The sequence below is a fragment of the Mobula birostris genome, chromosome 3 (genome assembly GCF_030028105.1).
Source record: "Mobula birostris isolate sMobBir1 chromosome 3, sMobBir1.hap1, whole genome shotgun sequence".
In the NCBI taxonomy this organism is placed as follows: Eukaryota; Metazoa; Chordata; class Chondrichthyes; order Myliobatiformes; family Myliobatidae; genus Mobula; species Mobula birostris.
Genome location: NC_092372.1, coordinates 69,997,223 through 70,017,352, shown reverse-complemented (window position 1 = coordinate 70,017,352; position 20,130 = coordinate 69,997,223). Strand labels below are relative to the sequence as shown.

Genomic DNA, 20,130 nt, shown 5'->3' with positions numbered 1-20,130 from the left:
CAAAGAAATAGTGGACCAACTTAATAAGTCTTCACTGTGGAACACACTAACAGAATGCCAGAAATGAGGGTGTGTTGGGGGCCGCAGTGAGTGTCATTGCTATTATTAAAGAAGAAGGAGATTGAAAAGAAGAAAAGTCTGAAGTCACCTGGAACAGATGACTACATAAAAGGCAGGATAGACAAAAGGAGCATCTGTGGATGTTGTATACTTAGATTTTCAGATGGCCTTTGACAAAGCGCTGCACATTAGGCTGCTTAACAAGATGAGAGCCAAAAGAATTACAGGAAAGGCACTAGCATGGATAGAAGACTGGTTACCTGGCAGGAGGCCGAGCATGGGAGTAAAGGGGGGCCTTTTCCGATTGGCTGCCAGTGACCAGTGGTATTCCGCAAGGGTCAGTGTTGAGACCGCTTCTTTTCACATGCCTAACCTTTGCTCCTACGCCTTATGGTCTTATAGCTGACAGTTAGGCCAAGAGAAAAATGAACGAGTGAGAACTGGGAAAGTAAACATAGCCTCAAATTACAGCCACTCTTGGCAATGAACCCAAATTAAGAATCTGGTGCAGTCTAGTCTAAGAGCAAGATGACCCCATCTCCATGCAGATATTCACAAATTAAGTAAAAAGCAGCACTTAGCTCTAGAGTCTGGAAACAATATATATTTTTTAAATATTCACCCGAGTGTTCTGCTGTCTGCTCATCTGCCGATTTTCTAGGTTCAGCTTTTACTACCAAAGATAACGATAACTCCTGGCTTTCAGGATCTGTCCGTGTCTGAAAAGGATCAGAATAAAATCAATACTTGAAGAAATAGAATTATAAAGGGTCCATTCCTTAGCTTAAGTACTGGTTTGAAAAGGGTAACAAACAGTTCTAACACAACTGAGAACTTCACATACAGTACATTCCGGTTAATCAGGCCAGCTACTTACTTCACCATTAGACATGGGAGCAGAATTAGGCTGTTCAGCCCAAAGTCTCCTCTGCCATTCCATCATTCAATCAATTCAAGTTTAATTGTCATTTAACCACATATGAATACAGCCAAATGAAACAGCATTACTACGGGATCAAGGTGCAAAGACACTACCAACACAGTAAGCACACCCAAGATCACAATCACAGTAAGAGCCCACCACAACCTTCCCCCTCACCTCCCTGCCGCGATGGCCCAGCCTGATGCATACAAATCAATGAACCTATATAGAATATCAGTATAAATACGACACAGCCCCTCTCTCCTCCAGCAGCTGAAAAACAAGCGATCCCACAGCTTGAGGCCCGAATCCAGAGAGTGCCGCTATAAAATCCGCAGTCAGACACTACAGAGCTCGTCTTCTGCCAAATGAAACTCCGGGAGGGCAGCTCCGACTCCGTTCTGGACACTGCGCCACAATGCCCCCAGGGAGTCGCAACAGCTCTGTCCCCTCACTCCGAGTGGCTGCAAACAGGCCACACCATAGCCTCAGGCCTAGTCCTCACTACGACCGAGGACTAGGCCCCCACCGTCCGACCCTGCTCACATCCAGTAAGTCAGTGAATCGAACTTGCAGCGTACTAGATTAACAATGTCCAAACGGGTCTTGCAATCACAAGAAAAGCAACCGTGACGACCACTCTCTATTTGACTAAGCCTCGATTGACTCAGGCAGCAGCAGGTTGCACAGCTCCTTCATTATCTCTGCCAGTGAGCACCTCACTGATGGTGTGGACCTACAGTGCCTTTGAGTTCTTCATGGATCTAACCTGGCTGATTTATTATCCCTCGCAGCCCCATTTTCCAACCTACTACCCCTAACCTTCCACACACTGACTAATCAAGAACCCGTCAACCACCACTTTAAATATACTCAATAACTTAGCATCCACAGCCATCTGTGGCAATGAATTCCACAGATTCATCACCCTCCAGGTAAATAAATTCCTTCTAATCAGTGTTCTAAATGGATGTTCCTCTGTTCTGAGGCTGTACCCTCTGGTCCTAGACTCACCCACTATAGGAAACATCTTCACATCTACCCTATCTAGGCCTTTCAATATTCAATAGATTTCAAAGAGATCCCCCTTATTCTAAGTTCCAGCAAGTAAAGACCTGAGGCCAGCAAATACTCCTCGTACACTAACCCTTTCATTCCAGGAATCATTCTCATGAACCTCCTGTAGACCCTCTCGAATGCCAGCACGTCTTTTCTTACACAAGGGCCGAAAACTGCTCAGTATACTCCAAGTGACGCCTTGCCAATGCCTTATGAAACCTCAGCATTACATCCTTGTTTTTATATTCTAGTCCTCTCAAAATAAAAATGTTCAACATCGCATTTGCGTTCCTTAACACAAACTCAACCTGCAAGTTAACCTTTGGGAAACTTGCACAAGGCCCCTCCACCCCCAAGTCCCTTTGTGCCTCTGATTTTTAAATTTTCTCCCCATTTAGAAAACAGTCTACACCTTTATTCCTTCTACCAAAGTGCATGGTCCCTACAGTATACTCCACCTGCCACTCTGTCCATATCCTTCAGTATACTCTGCTGCTTCCTCAGCAGTACCTGCCCCTCCACCTATATTTGTATCATCTGCAAACTTGGCCACAAAGCCATCAACTCCATCATCCAAATCATTGACATACAACGCAAGTAGCAGCTGTCCCTGCAGAACATCACTAGTCACCCACAGCCAACTAGAATATGCCCACTTTATTCCAACTCTCTCCTGCCAGTCAACCAATAGTCACAGAATTGTAGAACACTACAACACAGAAACAGGCACTTTGGCCCACCTCGTCTGTGCCAAACCATTAACCTGATTCGTCCCATTGACCTGCACCCAGATCATACCCCTCCCATCCATGTACCTATCCAAATTTCCCTTAAACGTTGACATCAAACCTGCATCCACCACTTGTAATGGCAGCTCATTTCACTCAACCACCCTGAATGAAGTTCCATCTCTCGTACCCCTTAAAAATTTCACCTTTCACCCTTAACCCATGATCTCTAGTTGTGTTATCTATCTCAGTTGAAAGAACCTGCTTGCATTTACCCTACTAATTCTATTATTCATATATTTAAAAAAAAAAAACAGGCTTCTTGATTTAATTTAAAACAGATTCCATTTCACAAATTACCTTTTTGCTTTTTGGCAGCTCATCCAACATTGCCAATGTTTTAGCAAATTCTTCATCCTCATGCAGCTGCCGTTCCATCTGAAAAGATGGAAACCAGAACATGGTTTAATAGAAAAGGATTTTTTAAAAATCCATGAGTAATCTATCAGCAAGGTCTTGAAATTTTAACTATTATTTTCCCCAGCTAAAGGGTGGGCAAAAAAAGTTACCAGGACAATCAACTTGAATACAACAATTCACAAAGGGCAAGTCCACACAAAAAACGTGAAAGAAAACATTTCAACTCAAGCAAAAATGGATTCTGTGAGATTAACTATCTCGTCAGATACCTATTAGCAGGAATTGAATAAGAAAAATCTCACATTATGGAGGCAAAAAATAATTAGAGCAAGATAAATTGAGGAGGTCCAGATTCTGCATCACGTAATAGTGGCTGGGGATTCAAGTGGAGGCCTTAGCTGCCCAAGCAAAAGAGGGGCAAGTTACACTGCAAAATTGATTTAAAATTGATCTTGAACAATAACTTGAACGTAAGATGTCAGTTCTGTTGTTACAAACCCAAATAAACAACGGAGTATAAAATACTTACTTGCAGTTAAATTCATCAGATGGGTTTAAGAAAAAGTCTAGAAGATTAAAAATAAATGAAACCTGCATCTTCCCCGTAAATGTAAAATATTAATTTTCAATTACCTCTTCATCTTCATCAAGTTGTAACTGGCGAGCTAACTCTTCGTCATCCACAGTAGAATCAAGACTGGCTGAAGGCTACAATCAAAAGCAGAAAAATGAACTCATTTTATCTTTTTAGTACAAACAACTGCTTATATTATATCCAGACGCAGCAGTACTTCTTTTCCAATCCCAAACAAAGCAACCATTAGAAGCATACAAAACTTAACACTATCGCCTCACTATTCACTTTCACAGCACATCAAAGAATCAGTCTCATCTTTATATTTGCATTTTCAGCTGAAGTACTACAAATCAATGCACAGCATAAACCTGTAACCCAAATGTTTCTATTCCGAAAATAATTCAGTTAATCCAGATCATCCACTCTCAACTTGGCTGAGAGGTGAGGTCTTTACCTGGGATATCACTGGTAAAAATCGGTATAATACCAGTAGGCTAACAGGTTATTATGATTTGTGGCAGAAGGAAGGATCGGGTAAAATTGACAGACATGCAAAAGTGAATGGGTTATAGGGAAAATAAAGGAGAGAATGGGCTTCATGGATTGCTCGGAGACTGGCACTGGAGGCTTCTCGCCCAGTAAACATGTAAGAAATACGAGAACTACCCAAGGCTGTTTCATTAAAGGAACTACAAGAACTCCAGGTGCCCTTGGGGATTCAATTGTCTCAAGTTCAATTCCCATCTCTGCTGATGATCTCAAGCAAAGGCAGAAATCAATAAGATGTTAGTACTCCAAAGGGAAATATCTATTCCCATTTAGGAATAATCACAAAGTGTACTAGGTAGCATACTAGGGAACTAAGACTAGAATGGAGCCAACTTCAATACCTATTCAGTTGATGATACTGCATTAATTGTCTGTACCAACACTGCAATAGAAATAAGATGAAAGCAACGGCCTTTCCACGTTCAATTTGAGACTCTCCAAAAGGCATACGACCTATAATATGCACTAACAAAAATCACCATGAAGAATCCCCATTGTTAAAATGATTATTTGGGAGTACAGGTAAATAAAATAAAGTGTAGGCAGGCCAAGGCAGACCATGCAATATCAATGATCACTTGTGTGAAGCCAAACGCAAGCGGAAAAGAAAAATGTAGTCGGGTTCTGGACTAATATAAACCGCAGATAGAAAAGATAGGATATTAAACTTACTCTAACCTAGTTCAAAACAGAACAATTGGTAAATATAATATGATAAATATTGGTAAATACAGTGCAAACAATCCTTACTGCTTTCCTTTTGCTGGCCACCAGTTTTTTACTTGATCTTTGCACACTGTTTGAGCCGAAGTAATCTTGAACTGATATAGCAGTAAGTTTCACTGGACTTGCTTGTTTGGGCTGCACCGGCTTGAGCTGTGATTTCACATTGGTCCTTCCAGATCCTGATGTCCCGGGACGACCACCATTTTCCCTGGATTTTTGGGTCATCTTCCTACTTTGCAGAAAATCGTCCTCTTCATCTTGAGATGATGGGAGGTAGGGAAATAAAAGTTGGCATGGTTTCACCCAAAAGAACATGTCATTTTCAGATAGCAAATTATTAGAGTTTTAATTGCTGCTTTTAAAACATTAAATGCAACCAATAATCTAATACTGTCCTGCTGAATATCTGACCACTTTAAATGTAGATGGCTCAAACGTTTTCTTCCCCAGGTTTATCAAATTCAATTGCTTTCAAAGCAGCTGTCAAGAGATAATCTAACATCTACAAATTCCAAAGCAATTTTGCAGATGGGATAATGACAAAAGTAGCAAGGATATAGCATGAAAAGAAAACAGCATCATTTCCACCTTTAGTCACCTGCTTAAGACTTTAGCATTGAAATATTGAAAATGATAAATAATCAGTAGCATTAAGTTGCACAAAAAAAAACACAAAAGAATGAGTTAAATCCAACAGGGGAAAAGATACCCAACAGACCTACTTTTAATTGCAATGGTTTGAAAAGCAAAGGTGTCAGTTTAAAACAAATCACAATGGATGTAACTTTGGTCACCTTCTCCTCCGATTAACATAATTTCTCCCAATGGAAGGGTACAAACTGTATTTCACTTTCAGAATCAATCTTTAGTATGAGTATATCACTTCATCACCTCTATCAACCACTCCACTTCTGTTGTAACTGGATGTGTAACAGGTTCTCTTATTGACATGCAGACAATACTACTATGGACTCCAACCACAATAGTATTGTTGACTCTTGGTCAAAAAAAAATATCTGGAGCATCTGGTTCATGAAATAGCAAATACACAAAAGTGACGCAAGTCAAGAAAGTGGTCCAGATGGGATGTCCTGGAACCATCAGAACAATGCGAAAGTTGCAAGTGTGCTTTGTGTGCACTAGGACAAAGCTAAACACAAATACAGCAGCATTATACATCTTTGGTATGAATGTCATAGGCAAGTTATCTACACAAGTACAGGTGTCTCCATTGCACACTGGAGCACTAAATCAGATCCACTGAGCATGCCAACAGCAGACAGTTCGATATGCTGACCACAACATGTCGACAGAAGACTGCACTCCCAGGATAAACATCTGGCAAGTGTCAATAATGAAGCCGTTGCGCAGCATTTGTCACAGTAATGATGTACATTCTTTGATGGTTTTAAGAAATAGCAGCAAATACTATTTCTATAAAATCAACTTGGACAAAATGTTTTGTGCAACTGATCTGCCAATCCCTAATCTTGCTATGCCAGGCACCATCACAAAGTTTGCTGGCTCATCCCTGGCAAATCACATCTAGTCAAGAATACAATTAAACCAACTGATACACTTATAATGGTGTATGGTTCAATACTTACCTGACTGAAAACAATACTAGGTCCCAACTGCACATGCTCATAACTCTGAAGAAAGCCGTTTACAAGATCCTGATCTGAATAAAATGTCAATGTCTGTGTTTCAGTGGTACAAAACATCACTCAATATTAGTCTAATATACTAATATTAAGGCTCTAAAATTCACAACACTGTCCAGGCATTGAAAAGACCAATATCAGAGTTCACTGAAAATCTATTCAGTATTTTGGGCAAATTGTTCAAAGATGATTGTAAATTTACTAATGTCACAAGTTGCATCATCAGTAAAAATAATTTATTTTGAACAAATAGCTCACTAGGAGCAATCCATGTTAACTAACCTAGATGCATTTCCTGATTCAGATTAGTGAACGTACATGGACAAAAAATAAATAACAAAAACAGAGGCAAACTGTCATCATTGTTCACTCTCTCAAAAACTGACTAAATTACTTCCAGGAAATCAGATCATAACCATTTCTTACCTGTTTCAGAAACCACAGTTACAGGCTCTGATTTGGAGGATTTTGTAGGTTTAGAGGAGGATGACCCTTTCTTGAGTTTCTTATCTGGAGGCGAAGCTTCTGGTTCAGAATCTGCAGTACATAATATATTTTAAAATAAAACACATGCAATTCATCTTGTGATAATACAAATATGCTCAAACATGCAAGTACCCCCTTGCCCAGGAAATAACCTATTTGGTGCTGTACTAAATCACACATACAGAATACCCAAGTTTCTTTTTTAGGCCATCACAACAAAAGACTATCTTGGGCTTGCAGAGAGAAAAAAGAGGAAGAGTCACAACTGAGAGAACCAATGAACATCAAATTCATCCGGCTCTTTGCTTTTCCACCACAAAACCATGCACCTTTGTAGCACAAGAGGGTACAAAAAGTGAGGTCATCTGTTGGATAATCATCTCACAACTTAGCCATTCATAACCAACGGCCATCACTCTGAAAATTGTATATGCAGAAGAGCCATTCAGGTCCCAGTATCAGAAAGCGAGTTAGCTGCATCACTGGAATTGCATGCCAGGTCTCATCAGCCCTCAAGAAAAGGGGGTGGGGGGAAATTAAAAGTACATTTTGTGTGTGTGTATGTATCACACACACATATACACATATTACATATACACACACACACAAATAAAACCTGCTCACAACATTCAAATATTTAACTTTGCTAAAATTATTTTATTTATTACTGGAACATAACTAATACATCCAAGTCAACAGATACAGCATGAAAGTCATGAAAAATCAATCTCAATCTTTAATGAAAAAAATAGCTTTGTCATATGTACATTGAAACATCAAAACATACAGTGAAATATGTCAATGACCATCACAGTCTGAGAATGTACTGGGGGCAGCCCACAACTGTCAGCAGGCTTCTGCCCCAACATAACATACCAACAACTTACAACCCCAAGCTGTACAGCTGTGGAATGTGGGAGGAAACCAGAGCACCCTGAGAAAACCCACGTGGCCACAGGGAGAACGAACATACTCCTTACAGACAGCGACGGTACTGTGCTGTATAACTTTACACTAGCTGCTATGCTACCGTACTGCTCCTCTACTTTATTCTTATTTGACTACAAGTAGCTGACATTAATGAAGCAGCTGAAATTTAAATGATAACCTACTGCCTTTCATTATTCACAGAAGTTCAAGTTTCTTCATTCCTAGCACACTATTGTACCCTCTATCACTACAAAACTACTCATACTAACAAAGCTAAAGTATTGAATAAGTCAAAGGTCAGCACACCGCATTACACAACCAAATATTTTTAGAATGATTGTAAAATACGCTTCTACATGGAGAACGCACTTAACGACCACAGTATGGTTTAAAACAACTGCAGAATATACAGCTTACTTGTATTTTAAATCACCTTGCAAACAAAAGAATGCTTTCCTCGGCCCTCCACATGAGACAGGTGACCAGCTTGCTCCCAACTACCTACCACAACCAATCTGACAGCTGGGACATTAAACATTGATGATGAATTTGATTTCTTCCAAGATGACACTATCACACAGTTCACTTGGTACTAAAACTAGAGGAACTCTCCATCAGAGGGTTCACAGTTCCAAAACAATCTGCTTCTAGGTGGATGCAAGAAATGTAGTAATAAATGAAACCCAAAAGGTAGTTCATTAGTTTCTCAATAAGCACATTAAATATTACTGCCTGTCCCAACACTAAGATACAGTTAAAGAGACCGAAGTTCAGATTCCCACAGCATGCCTGGTGATAGATGACAGATAGCTACAGAAAGGAGAGATGCAATATTGATCACTTCTTTAAAATTCCCTCAATTCAAGCAGATTGGAAGGTAACAAATGCAACAATATTTCAAATAGGAATATTGCTGAAATCCATCCTTAAAGCGTTATAATAGTCATAATACAATTAGGAAGAACATAGTAAATCTGTCATAATCAGGCAGAGTCAACAGGATTCCATGAAGATTAAAAAACCATATCTGACAAATTATTTTTTAAAATTATAGCACAATTATGCTGGACAAGGGAGAACTAAGAGTTCATGTTTTCTTCAAAAAGCATCTGCTTTGGTTACAGAAAGAAAAACGAACTAAGAGGTTGCAGAATGTAACATTTTACCATGAAGAAAGGATTGGTTCAAGGGCAATAAGAATAAAAGGTCGTTTTCAGGTCATTACATATTTACTGGTACGTAAAGGGACCAGTCTACGAGCTACCCAGTTTATAACCTTGACTTGGATGAAACAGAGTGAAACATACCCAGCTTCAAAATAATTGCAAAAAGCAGACCCTGGCACGTGACATGGACAAATCAAAAGTTAGAAGAATGGGAAGAGGAAAAAGATAGGGGAAAAAAACTAGGTAAGTGGATGACTATGCACAAGGCTTCAGTCTATATTCTTAGATTTAGAAGAAAGGAGACGATTCAAATGTAGAAGATTCCAAAAGGTATTTGGCAGGGTAAAAGCAGAGATCATGTTTACCATGAAGATTTTAACATCACAGAATGTGGCTTCAAAGGGGTAACCTGTCTAAGATAGAGATGAAAAGGAATTGCTTCCCAAGGGTTGAGTACGTTTGACTTCTTCATCCAAAAAAAGTAGGTTGCTTTCATGGCCAAGATGGACAGATTTTTGGACCAATGTCTAGGGTAGCAAAGAACTGGCTGGAAAGTGCAGTTGAGGCCAAGATCAAACCAGCCATGATCACATTTGATTGGCCAAGCAAGATTAAGGAGTTCAATGTGAACAGCTTGTCCTGCTTGCATTTATTACTTTTTAAATTTAAAAACTGCAGTTTATTCCTATTGGAAAAATGACAAGTGGTGACGTGCTGAGGGCTCTTGGTCTGCAGATGCACACAAAGTAAACAGGACAAGTAAGCTGGAAGACAAGTGTCACATCAGTCCTCATTACAAAGAGTCTCAAGTTCAGAAATAAGGAAACCTCATTACTAATACAGAAGCCTCTGGAGGAAGTTATCAGTGTCAGTCACTACTCAAGGAAGGATGTATTTGCTTTAAAGTCAGTGCAGCATATATTCACCAAGTTGTTTCCAAGACTTGCAGGACATCTCTACAAGGAGACAGCAAATCTGTCCCAGACTCACCCAAGTTCAGAAATAAACCTAGTCATGGGAAGCTCTGAATGGAACTGAACAGATAACAATGGTCTTTGCAGCTCAATGGAGAATGAAACATTAAAGGGCATCTCAGCATAGGCAATGTCATTTAGTGAGAGATAAAAACATTTTATGCAGGGAATCATAACTATTTGGAATCGTCTGTCCTGAACATTGTAGATATTGTTATTAAGTTGATTCTAAATTGGAGACCACCCCATTTTTGAACATTCAAAATCAGAGGATGTGGATATCAGGTATGAAAATGAACTGATCTATAGGATTGCCATAATCTACAGGAAGCAAGCTCAAGGCAAGAAAAAGACTACTACACCACTTTTATTTCCTATGTCTGCAGAAAGGGAGAAATGCAACTGAGCTGGAGCCCACTTACAGATATTCATCATGGAGACTTACTAATGAATTACATGCACATTGACAATATATCCAATTGACAAACAGCAGCGAATAACTATCCCAGTTAATCCCTCTATGAGAAAGAAAAAAAATGGAAAATCCAATTGTTACCTTGGTACCTTCTCCCCCACAAGTTACAAATGATACCAAAAAGATAACTTTCTAAATACTTTACCCGAATCATAAATAATGTGTTTTTTCCTGTGCACTGGTTTTTGTTTTGATGCTTTGGCATTGCAGGAGTCCTTTCTCTGAAAGCATATTACAAACAGATCAATTAGTGTACATCATGACAGACAGAATCCTCCCTATCTTGCCAGTTGACTTGGGTGCAAGTTGGCAGACCCCCAATATACACATTTGATTGAATCAATGTGTAACCCAGACCCTTATGAAAAGGGCAAACTAACCTTGACATCAGCTTTCTTCATGTTTAACAACTCTTTGCCAACATTTTTCATTTTGTTCTTTTCCAAAGCCTCATTCCCAGCCTTCTTTGCTGTAGGAAGCACGTCAAAAAATCTTCTGATGTCCTGTGAATAAAAACCATAAATATTCATACCAAGACGTTACTTTGAAATTAAAGTACACATATGCTGATGCACCCAAACATTTGAATAAACTAGAAGATACATATTAAACGTTCCAATAATCACCGACTCCCATGGGTGACACACAATGCAATTTGGAGAAGTGTTGCTTCAGAGATTCTGCAACTCGAGCTCAATTCTGAACTCTGGTGCTAAGCACGTCGAGTTGGCATATCCTCCCTACAACCAAGTAGGTTTCCTTCCACGTCCAAAGTAGGTTAACTGGCCACTGTAAAGTGATGATCGTGTGTATCTGAGGGGTACAATTGCAGGGGTTGATGGAGTGTGTGGAGAATAAAAATGAGGGACCAGTATAAATAGGTGGACAGAATTGACTCAGTCTACTCATTTCTACTGTATGACTGAGCACGGGTGTCCGAGGAAACCTTCTCAACACAATGACAATATGCACTTTGAACTCTGAAAAGGTTGAACGAATAGGCAAATCTGGAATTCCACTTTAAACTCGACTGCAAATCTGGACATATCCTATTCAGAGCCAACATGAGTGTAGATTACTGTAGACAGAGAACCATTTTGGAAAGTTAGTCAGATACTGTATTTTGGAAGCACAAGATTTATGTGAAAACACAGCTCAACAAGCTGATTTTTAAGAAATGGTGTGAAAAATTTTACGATCTCTCAGAGTAAACATGGAGAAAAGAATATTTGTAGCTCAGGTTTCTTAACCTTAACTCAGTGGGGTACAATTTCAACTTCACAATGTAAGCATGCTATTGGTTACATTGTAAACCTTGTCCTTGACAGAGCAGTTCATAAATAGACCCTATCCTCATTATATGTGTCTTCAGACAATGCGGATTCACAGTTATGCAAGGAACCTATTTCTACCGTCTCCTTATATGCATCCAAAACTGACAGTTATGCGAGGAGCACTGCTTTCCGCCAATACAAGTCAACGTGCACACGCCTCACAGTCTCACTGTTGGAATGAGAGGCACTGCTTTCCAGCCAATACAAGTCAGGTGCGCGCGCCTCACAATCTCACTCCTGCCAAACTCGCAAGGTGTGGATGAGCGATCCTGCACTCCTAACTTTTGTTGATTTTACCTACGATGCAGTGATTTTGTGCTTGAAATATTTAACTATGCCTCCTAAGCGTCTGATGTCATGTCCTGGACCATCAGTTGAGTGGCAGAGAACCGCTTTAACACTTGGAAAAAAAAAGCTGGAAATTATAAACAGCGTGGCATCAGCTGAAGGTAACACAGCTCTGGGACGCTATTTCCAGGAACAGAATCTTGCCTTTAAACTTCTTGTTGCTTGACAATGTGCCAGTCCATCCTAAACATTTGGACAGCGTTCATCCTAACATAACTGTGTTTCCTGCCGCCTAACACAACATCGCTGATTCAACCACTCAACCAAGGTGTGATCCACATTCAAGATGTTTTTTTTTCCACAACGAACCATTTCTCAGATGCTGCAAGCTACAGACGATTTTGAAAATCCTGGGAGTTTACCAACGGTGAGGGAATGATGGAAGTCGAACACTTGGAACAAATGGCAATGGACACGGACCCAAGTTTAGATCGGAGTCAGCATTTCAGTCACTCCCTGCCGTCAACCCTTCTTCCCTACAAGCAAATTTATGCTGAAAAACAAAATGCTGCTAAGGAAACAACCCTCACCACTTTCTTCAAATTGGTGTCCTCTCCTGCTGGTGGCAGTTTTAAGAGTTTTGTGAGTCTTCCTTCACCCCTTGCTGTGCTTGATATGATCCTGACAACCACAACCATCCACCTTATCCATGTAAAGCTGCCCGACACCACAACAATCACTCATCTCCCGGAGCGAACACACCCGCCTCTGTTGGTGAGTACTGTACACCCGAGGATGTTAACTTTCTATGATTTATTACATTGAATATTACCTGAAATTGATTAAATCTAATACAAATGTTGCCTTGTGGTACTGCTTTTGTGTTGTATTGGTCTGAAAATGTGAATAAATTAGATAAAACATATTTAGGAAGTCCTCTGGAACACATCCCTATTTTCTCCATCTAATTATTCACATTATGCGTCAACTGCGAGGAACGTATTCCCCACATATAACAAGGATAGGGTGTACAGGGGATTCCAGTTAATTGGGCCATCGGTTAATTGGGACACCTACTAAAGAACAAAAACTAATTGAGAAAATAGCCAGGATTCCCTTCGCTTATTTGGGACACTATGCTGCTTAATAGGGACCGGTACCTGTTGCCACAGTTTCTAACTAGCATCAGTTGCATGCGCTTGTGTGGCTGTTGGACCCTACACCATGCTTAGAGCAAACAGTTTTGAAATAGTGTCAGTTGCCCGTGCTTGTGTTGCGTTATGTATTTGGGCTGGTGGACACCAATTCAAAAAGTAATGATTTTTGTTAATTTTGTTCTTTATTTTGACTTTACGCAGGAAGACAATGAAGGTAGTCCATGATCTAATCATAGTCATGCTTTATCGATCCTGGGGGAAATCGATCTGCACTGGGTGTCTGCACCAACTTTGTTCATTTACAATCAAAAAGAACACAGCAGCATACAGTGGATGAATTCCTTCACTAATCACTATTAAAAATTAATGCAGTTTATAGTACTGTGGTAGTATCGGTAATGTTCTAATTTGTTCCGTATTTCATCAATCTGATTCTCTGTAGATTGTATTTTTTTTAAAAAAATACATTTAACTATTTCCATGAAACTTCAGCTAATTGGGGCAGCCATTTAATTGGACCAAAATGTACTGGTCTCAATTAGCAGAACACCCACATCAATATTCACTACTCCAGATGGTACCACTATCTCAACACAAACCACAACAATACAAGAGGCCACCTGGCCCAAAGTCTGCACTAGCTCCTGCTAGTGCTGTTTACTCAGTCACAACACTTCCCGTCAACTACAGCACCCCTTTCCTTTTATACGCAGTCACAACACTTCCCCCACCGAGTACAGCACCCCTTTCCTTTTATAACTGCAGGTGGTTCTTGTTTTCCTTGACTAAATTTCATTGCATTTCACGTAAAATTCCAGAAACTGAAAGGATAAAACACTGTCGGAGTAGAACCCCTACACGTAAAATAAAACTCTGAAGATGCAAGGAAAGCACAATCCTACACATCATCCCAATATAGTAAATGCACTCAACATTAATCACAAGGATAGCTACCACCACCTTAAGTTCATTAAAATGCAGTTCTCTGCACCTTACCCATGATCAAGTTTTGTCACTGTTCAGGTGGTTTTAAAGTAGTACCCGGTATTACTTGTCTGCACATCCGTCATGGTGCAACCCACTGAAATAACTCCTTCCAGAGGCAAGGATGATAAAGAGGTAGCCACGAGAGGCAGAAAAGCGGCTATGGGACTGCGGACTGGGCCGCTCTCAAGGACTCAGAAAACCTGAATAAATAAACACAACTGTCACTGATTTTATAAAGACACTTGCAGACATACGTCTCACAAAATCATTCAGGATCTTCAAGCAAAAACCCTACACGAACCAAGAGATTCAAAGTCGGTGGCATTCAGGACCAGCAATCCAGCAAAGTACATGACGTCCAGGTGTGTGTGTTCGTCCATCGTTGGCGTCGATGAGGACCTTGACACCATTATGACTGTGTCGAGACTAGCGCATGATTTGGATTTAAGTGAGGGAGAGTTGTGCAGCGTCAGCCTCACACTCTCTTCCCAATTCCCACCTGGATCCAGCGGCAAGACAGAGTCGAGACGGCTGGAGATGGGACTAGGCGCAGTGGATGACCAGGATGTCTTCTGTGTCTCGTCCTGCTCTACACGTTCCACGACGCTTGCAGAGACCGCCTTCTTGACCGTTGGTCCAGGTACGACATTCGGAAAGCCATCTCACATGCAAAGTGGCAACTCCAGACTAAACTTGAATGATGGAGTGATGCTCGACAACTGTAACAGGGCTATAACGCCATCACCCACTATAATGCAAAACACTCAACATCAGCAAAACCAAACAGCTGATTATCAACCACAGGAGGTCCATGAACCAGTGCTGATCAGGGGAAAGGAAGTAGATGGGGTTAGTATCAGAGTATCATCGTATCAGAGGACCTACCCTGAGACAAACAAGCAAGTGCCATCGCAAAGAAGTACCTCCACTTTTTTTAAAATTCAGATTCAGCATGTCACACAAAAAAAATTGCATCTACATGTATAAGTTTGTCAGTGAAGAGCATCCTAACTGGTTATATCACGGCCTGGTACGAAACACCAGTGCCCAGAATGGGAATGGGTGGACACAGTCCAGTCCATCACAAGCAAAGGCCTCCCCACCACTGAGCACATTTACATGGAGCACTACTGCATGAAATCATCATCCATCCAGGACACCGCCCCCCAACATCATCCAGACCATGCTTTCTTCTTGCTGCTATCATCAGGAAGAAGGTACAGAGCCTTAGGTCCCACACTACCAAGTTCAGGAACAGCTACTACCTGACAAGTTCCCAAGTAGGCATGGATAACATCACTCAAAACAGCTCCACTTACAGAATAACTCCCAAGTATTTTAAAAACAACTTATGTTCTCAGTATTATTTTATTTTCACATCGATCGTCAGTCTTTGCTTTTATAGTGTTTCATACTGTACTTTATTTTCCTGTAAATGCCTGCAAAAAATGAATCACAAGATAGTATGTGGTAACATTTACACACTTTGATAGTAAATTTTACTTTGACTTCCTAACACAGGGAGCACAATTGCAAGGAAGATCAGAAATAGAGAACTTTTTTTAAAATGTTTTTCCCCAATAGCATGCAAACAACCCTAAAGCTGAAGCAGTCAATACAATGTAAATAGTCAGAACCACATGCATTTAGTGTTTGTTTAAAATATGATGTCCCAGTGTTTCCCAGGCATACTAGCAAAGAAAATGCATGCGTTTTAAATGTAAAGTTGAAAGGGAGGAAAAAGTCAGAACTTGGGACTTAGAAAATAGCATGCCAGTCACAAAATCTGGAGGGAAAATGAAAACAAAATGCGCAAGCTAGGAGCAGAAGGACGGAACAATCTCAAATGAACGGAACAGACGAGGAGCTCAAAGACAAAGGGATTTTACCTCAGGAACAATAGCTTTGATTTTAAAGGTATCCGTATCACAAGGCAAAACGATCAATAAATGGGACTTGAGTAGTTAGGACATGAGCAGAGATTTCAACAAGCTCATGTTGAGAGGTTCGAATGCTGATCTGAGGTAACCAAATTCAATGAGGGTTTCAAAGCAAATGAGGGGCAGAGGCAGAGAATGGTAACATCATGGAGACAGGTTTTGACGAAAGAACACATCTGATTACAAGCTTTGGTCGAGACCATGTACCTGACTTTGCACAACTTTAAAATTCAGCTTTGGACCATGGTCATGAAAAACGACAGAGGAAGCACGATTTGTTATGAGAATGCTGCTATTTCCAGTATTTAACTGGTGGGATTTCTGTTCATTCATACTGAATATCAGACTACCAATATGACACAAGGTATTGCAATTATATAGCAGGAAATAAAGGATGCAACTAACTTTGTGTGACACCAGATACAAAACCCTCCTACAACTGGACACCAATATAAACCACTGGGCTCATTCACATGCAAAGATCTTAGAAAACTGCCATTCCCTGCCATGTTCAGGAAAATAATAAATAGAACTAGAGCAATTCAAACTTCAGCTCAACTTGATACAGCACAATGCACCCATTCACTTGATAGAGGAACTGAAAAAAAAATTCAGCATCACACAAAGGCACAATAAACTGATTTTAGCAACTCCAATTCAAATAAGCATGCAGCCTTAGATTTAGTTTAAAGCTTCTTTGTAAATATTTCTTCAACACATAATTTTGGTTCATTTAAACCACATACAGGAAAGCAGAACCCAAATGACCACAAAGCTGAACATATACGCCCTATTAATATTTGCAGGCCTCAATACCACATGCAAAGAAATAAAATTCAACGCATTATTTGGAGAACACACTCAATGGAGCAATGAAACTGCTGGAGGAACTCGGGTGGGGGGGGGGGAGAAAGGGGTCATTCTGCATCTATGGAAGCAAAAGGATAGTCAACACTTTGCACCGTAACCCTGCATCAGGGACGAGAGGGTCGAGGGAAGAGAGGAAGAGAGGCAGCATAAAGAGCGGAGGGATGGAGGGCTGATAGATGAAACAAGGCAAAGTGGAGGACATCGGGCAGATGGAAATAGGAAATGTGGACAAAGGGAGAGACTGAACGGGAAGGAGTGAGAAAGGAACACAGGGCACTGGGCAAACTGAAATTAGAAAATTCAATGCTGCAAACTACCCAAATGGAATTATGTCCTTCCAGTTTGAATTTGGCCTCAAGGTAGCAGTGGAGAAGTCACGGTCAGTGTGGAAACGGGAAGGGCAGCCAGTGACATACACCTCATATTCCACCATTATCAACGTTCACCAGAGCCTAATCAAATCCTAGAATTTGAACTGGGTGCTAAATAAACCAAAACATTGCAGGTTCAGCCAAGGCAACTGGGTATGAATCTCCTCTTGATATCTGCCCTGTGCAGGTGCAGACATCAAAAGAAACCAGAACTGAACTGGCCAACACAGCTGGACAGTTTGCTACAAGACTAAAATCCACTTGGACAAAAATAATAATCTATCCTCATACAAGGAGGTAGAAAGGATATCAAGAAGTCTTGATGGGGTCAATGTGGAAAGCAGTGAATATTTTAAAATCAAGCATTAGATTAATGTTTGATAAGCAAGTGAGTAAAAGAGTAGCAAGGAATGCAAATTTGAAGTTATAGTTAGATCAGTCATATTTTACTGAATCCTAGAGCAGCTTCAAACAGCTCTAGGATTTAGGTGGTGTGTCCAATTTAGAAAATGGTAATGTTATGTACAGTATGCAAGACAATATTTCACATTATATACAATAATAAACCAATATCTCACATCAGAATAATCGCAGGAACATAACAATTTAGTCCATGAATAGTAGTGTTCCTTACCATCACAACATGCACGTATCAATGTACAAATACTAGCACAAGGCCTCTATTTCAAAAACATTCCTGTGTGCAGAGCTGAGCACCAGAACATGCATGCTTCTACCCGCTTACTATCTCAATAGAAAAAAGGTCAAGTAGAAAGACATTAGGATTCAACTGTGACATTCAAACTACGCGACATCCCATGTAAACATAGCTCTGGTTCATTAGATGTTGGCAGATGTCCAATGAGATGAGTTGGACCATTCATTATTATTGTCACTGCCTCACTGATGTTCCATTTGTGGTTAAGTCATCATACCCAATATATGTGCTCCAATACTTGGATCTCAGCTTCAACCCTGACAGTAACCCATTCACAGTGCAAGTTCATAATTCCCACGAATGGATTTGTCATTTCATATCTGACAATAATTTAAACACATTGTGGCCTAATTCACACAAAAAACACAAAATCCCTGAATACAATTTATATTTCTCAACACTATGGACTCAAAACACCTTAGCCCCACTTATATACAATTCACTTTACCATACCCTCAGTGGAGTGGTCACATCTTATTCCAAATAAAAACTTTTCTTTTCATCCCTTCCTTCCCATCTACAGCATATTTACTCTATATTATAATGCTTTAAACAACTTCTTTGTAAGTCTTTACCACCTCAACCAAGTGCCTTACTGATCTCTCTGGTAGTCATCAACCCAGAAACCAGCATCTCCTGGTTGCGTGTACAACAGTAGAGAACCTGAACGTCACAACTTAGTTCAGTTCTGAACTTTCTCGGAGACAGTAATCCCTAACGTTCATGCCAATCATTTTACAATTCTAATTGCCTCTGCGTTTGTGACTCGATCAATTAAGCTCCTTGCCACAGGAAAGTAACCACAATCTTGACTTACAATTAGTACTTCCAATCTTCTGGAATAAGAAGGTAGGCAACTGAAGTTCCTCAAATAAAATTTAATGCTCTCTCTCTCCCCTAGTGCAGCCATCGCAGAATTAGACTTGGCCTAGATTCGTGCTGTGATTTAACGGGGCCCTGACTACAATTAGAAAGAACAGCCATAGTGATGATAGAACAACCCCGCCCCAGCTACCCAGAGACACCGAATACATCACCCGGAGTCCAAATGGAGAATATTAAACCAATAATTGTCTTAATAATAAATCAAGACAAAGTCAACGTCAGGGTCGAAACGCCGATCGCCTATAGAACTACTTGGCGAGGCGGCAGTAGGGTGGGGGGGGGGGAACGGGACGCCAACGCGGACACCTCGGCCCAGTCCTGCTTCCTGCCCAGTGACCTCCAAACCCACTCCTCCGTCTGGTCGCCACCCCGGCAAGGTATCGCCAGCCTGCAACCAGGCAGAAGCAGCTCCTCGGCCCGCGCCGGAATCCAGCTGGTACCGCAGCCCAGCCCGGCCCGGCCCGCTCTGCCCTGCTCACCATGTCACCGTTCCTCCGCAGCTTCATTTGGCGCCAACAATTTCAACGCGCAGGCGTGCGGCGCGCAGCGATGACGTCAACCACAGCTGAGCCCTGCGGTCCGGGTCGGGGAAGTGTTTGATTGACAGCTGAGTGGGCAACCAAACCAAGGCGGGAACAGAAGCTGCCTCACAAGATGTTGTGACTTTAAACAAAGAACGACTGAGCTTTATCGAGGCCAGGCTCCACACTAACTCACCAAGCTGCATCTTGGCATTCAAACTTCACAGAAGTCAATTGAATTGACGTTATTACATTCTTCACATACATGAGCAGTAAAAATCTAGATATGCAATCATAGTAATATATCATAATTTATAATAAAT

At 40.8% G+C, this 20,130-nt stretch overlaps 1 protein-coding gene across 4 annotated transcripts in view; it reads right to left on the bottom strand.

The window, feature by feature from the left end:
* rfc1 (replication factor C (activator 1) 1) overlaps positions 1-19,821 on the bottom strand; it is a 51,852-nt gene extending 32,031 nt beyond the window's left edge. Inside the window, exons 1-8 of one of the 4 annotated variants that reach the window (XM_072252858.1) lie at positions 19,766-19,821; positions 11,117-11,239; positions 10,882-10,957; positions 7,132-7,242; positions 5,066-5,298; positions 3,823-3,897; positions 3,130-3,207; positions 683-779 (exon numbers count right to left, since the gene is read on the bottom strand). In XM_072252858.1, the coding sequence (XP_072108959.1) occupies positions 683-779; positions 3,130-3,207; positions 3,823-3,897; positions 5,066-5,298; positions 7,132-7,242; positions 10,882-10,957; positions 11,117-11,239; positions 19,766-19,792 (820 nt within the window). In that variant the 5' untranslated portion in view covers positions 19,793-19,821. Of the gene's footprint in view, positions 1-682; positions 780-3,129; positions 3,208-3,822; positions 3,898-5,065; positions 5,299-7,131; positions 7,243-10,881; positions 10,958-11,116; positions 11,240-18,317; positions 18,336-19,218; positions 19,407-19,765 lie in introns of those variants that run through there. The other 3 variants (XM_072252860.1, XM_072252857.1, XM_072252859.1) reach the window with 3 other exon arrangements.
* Positions 19,822-20,130: the final 309 nt, after the last annotated feature.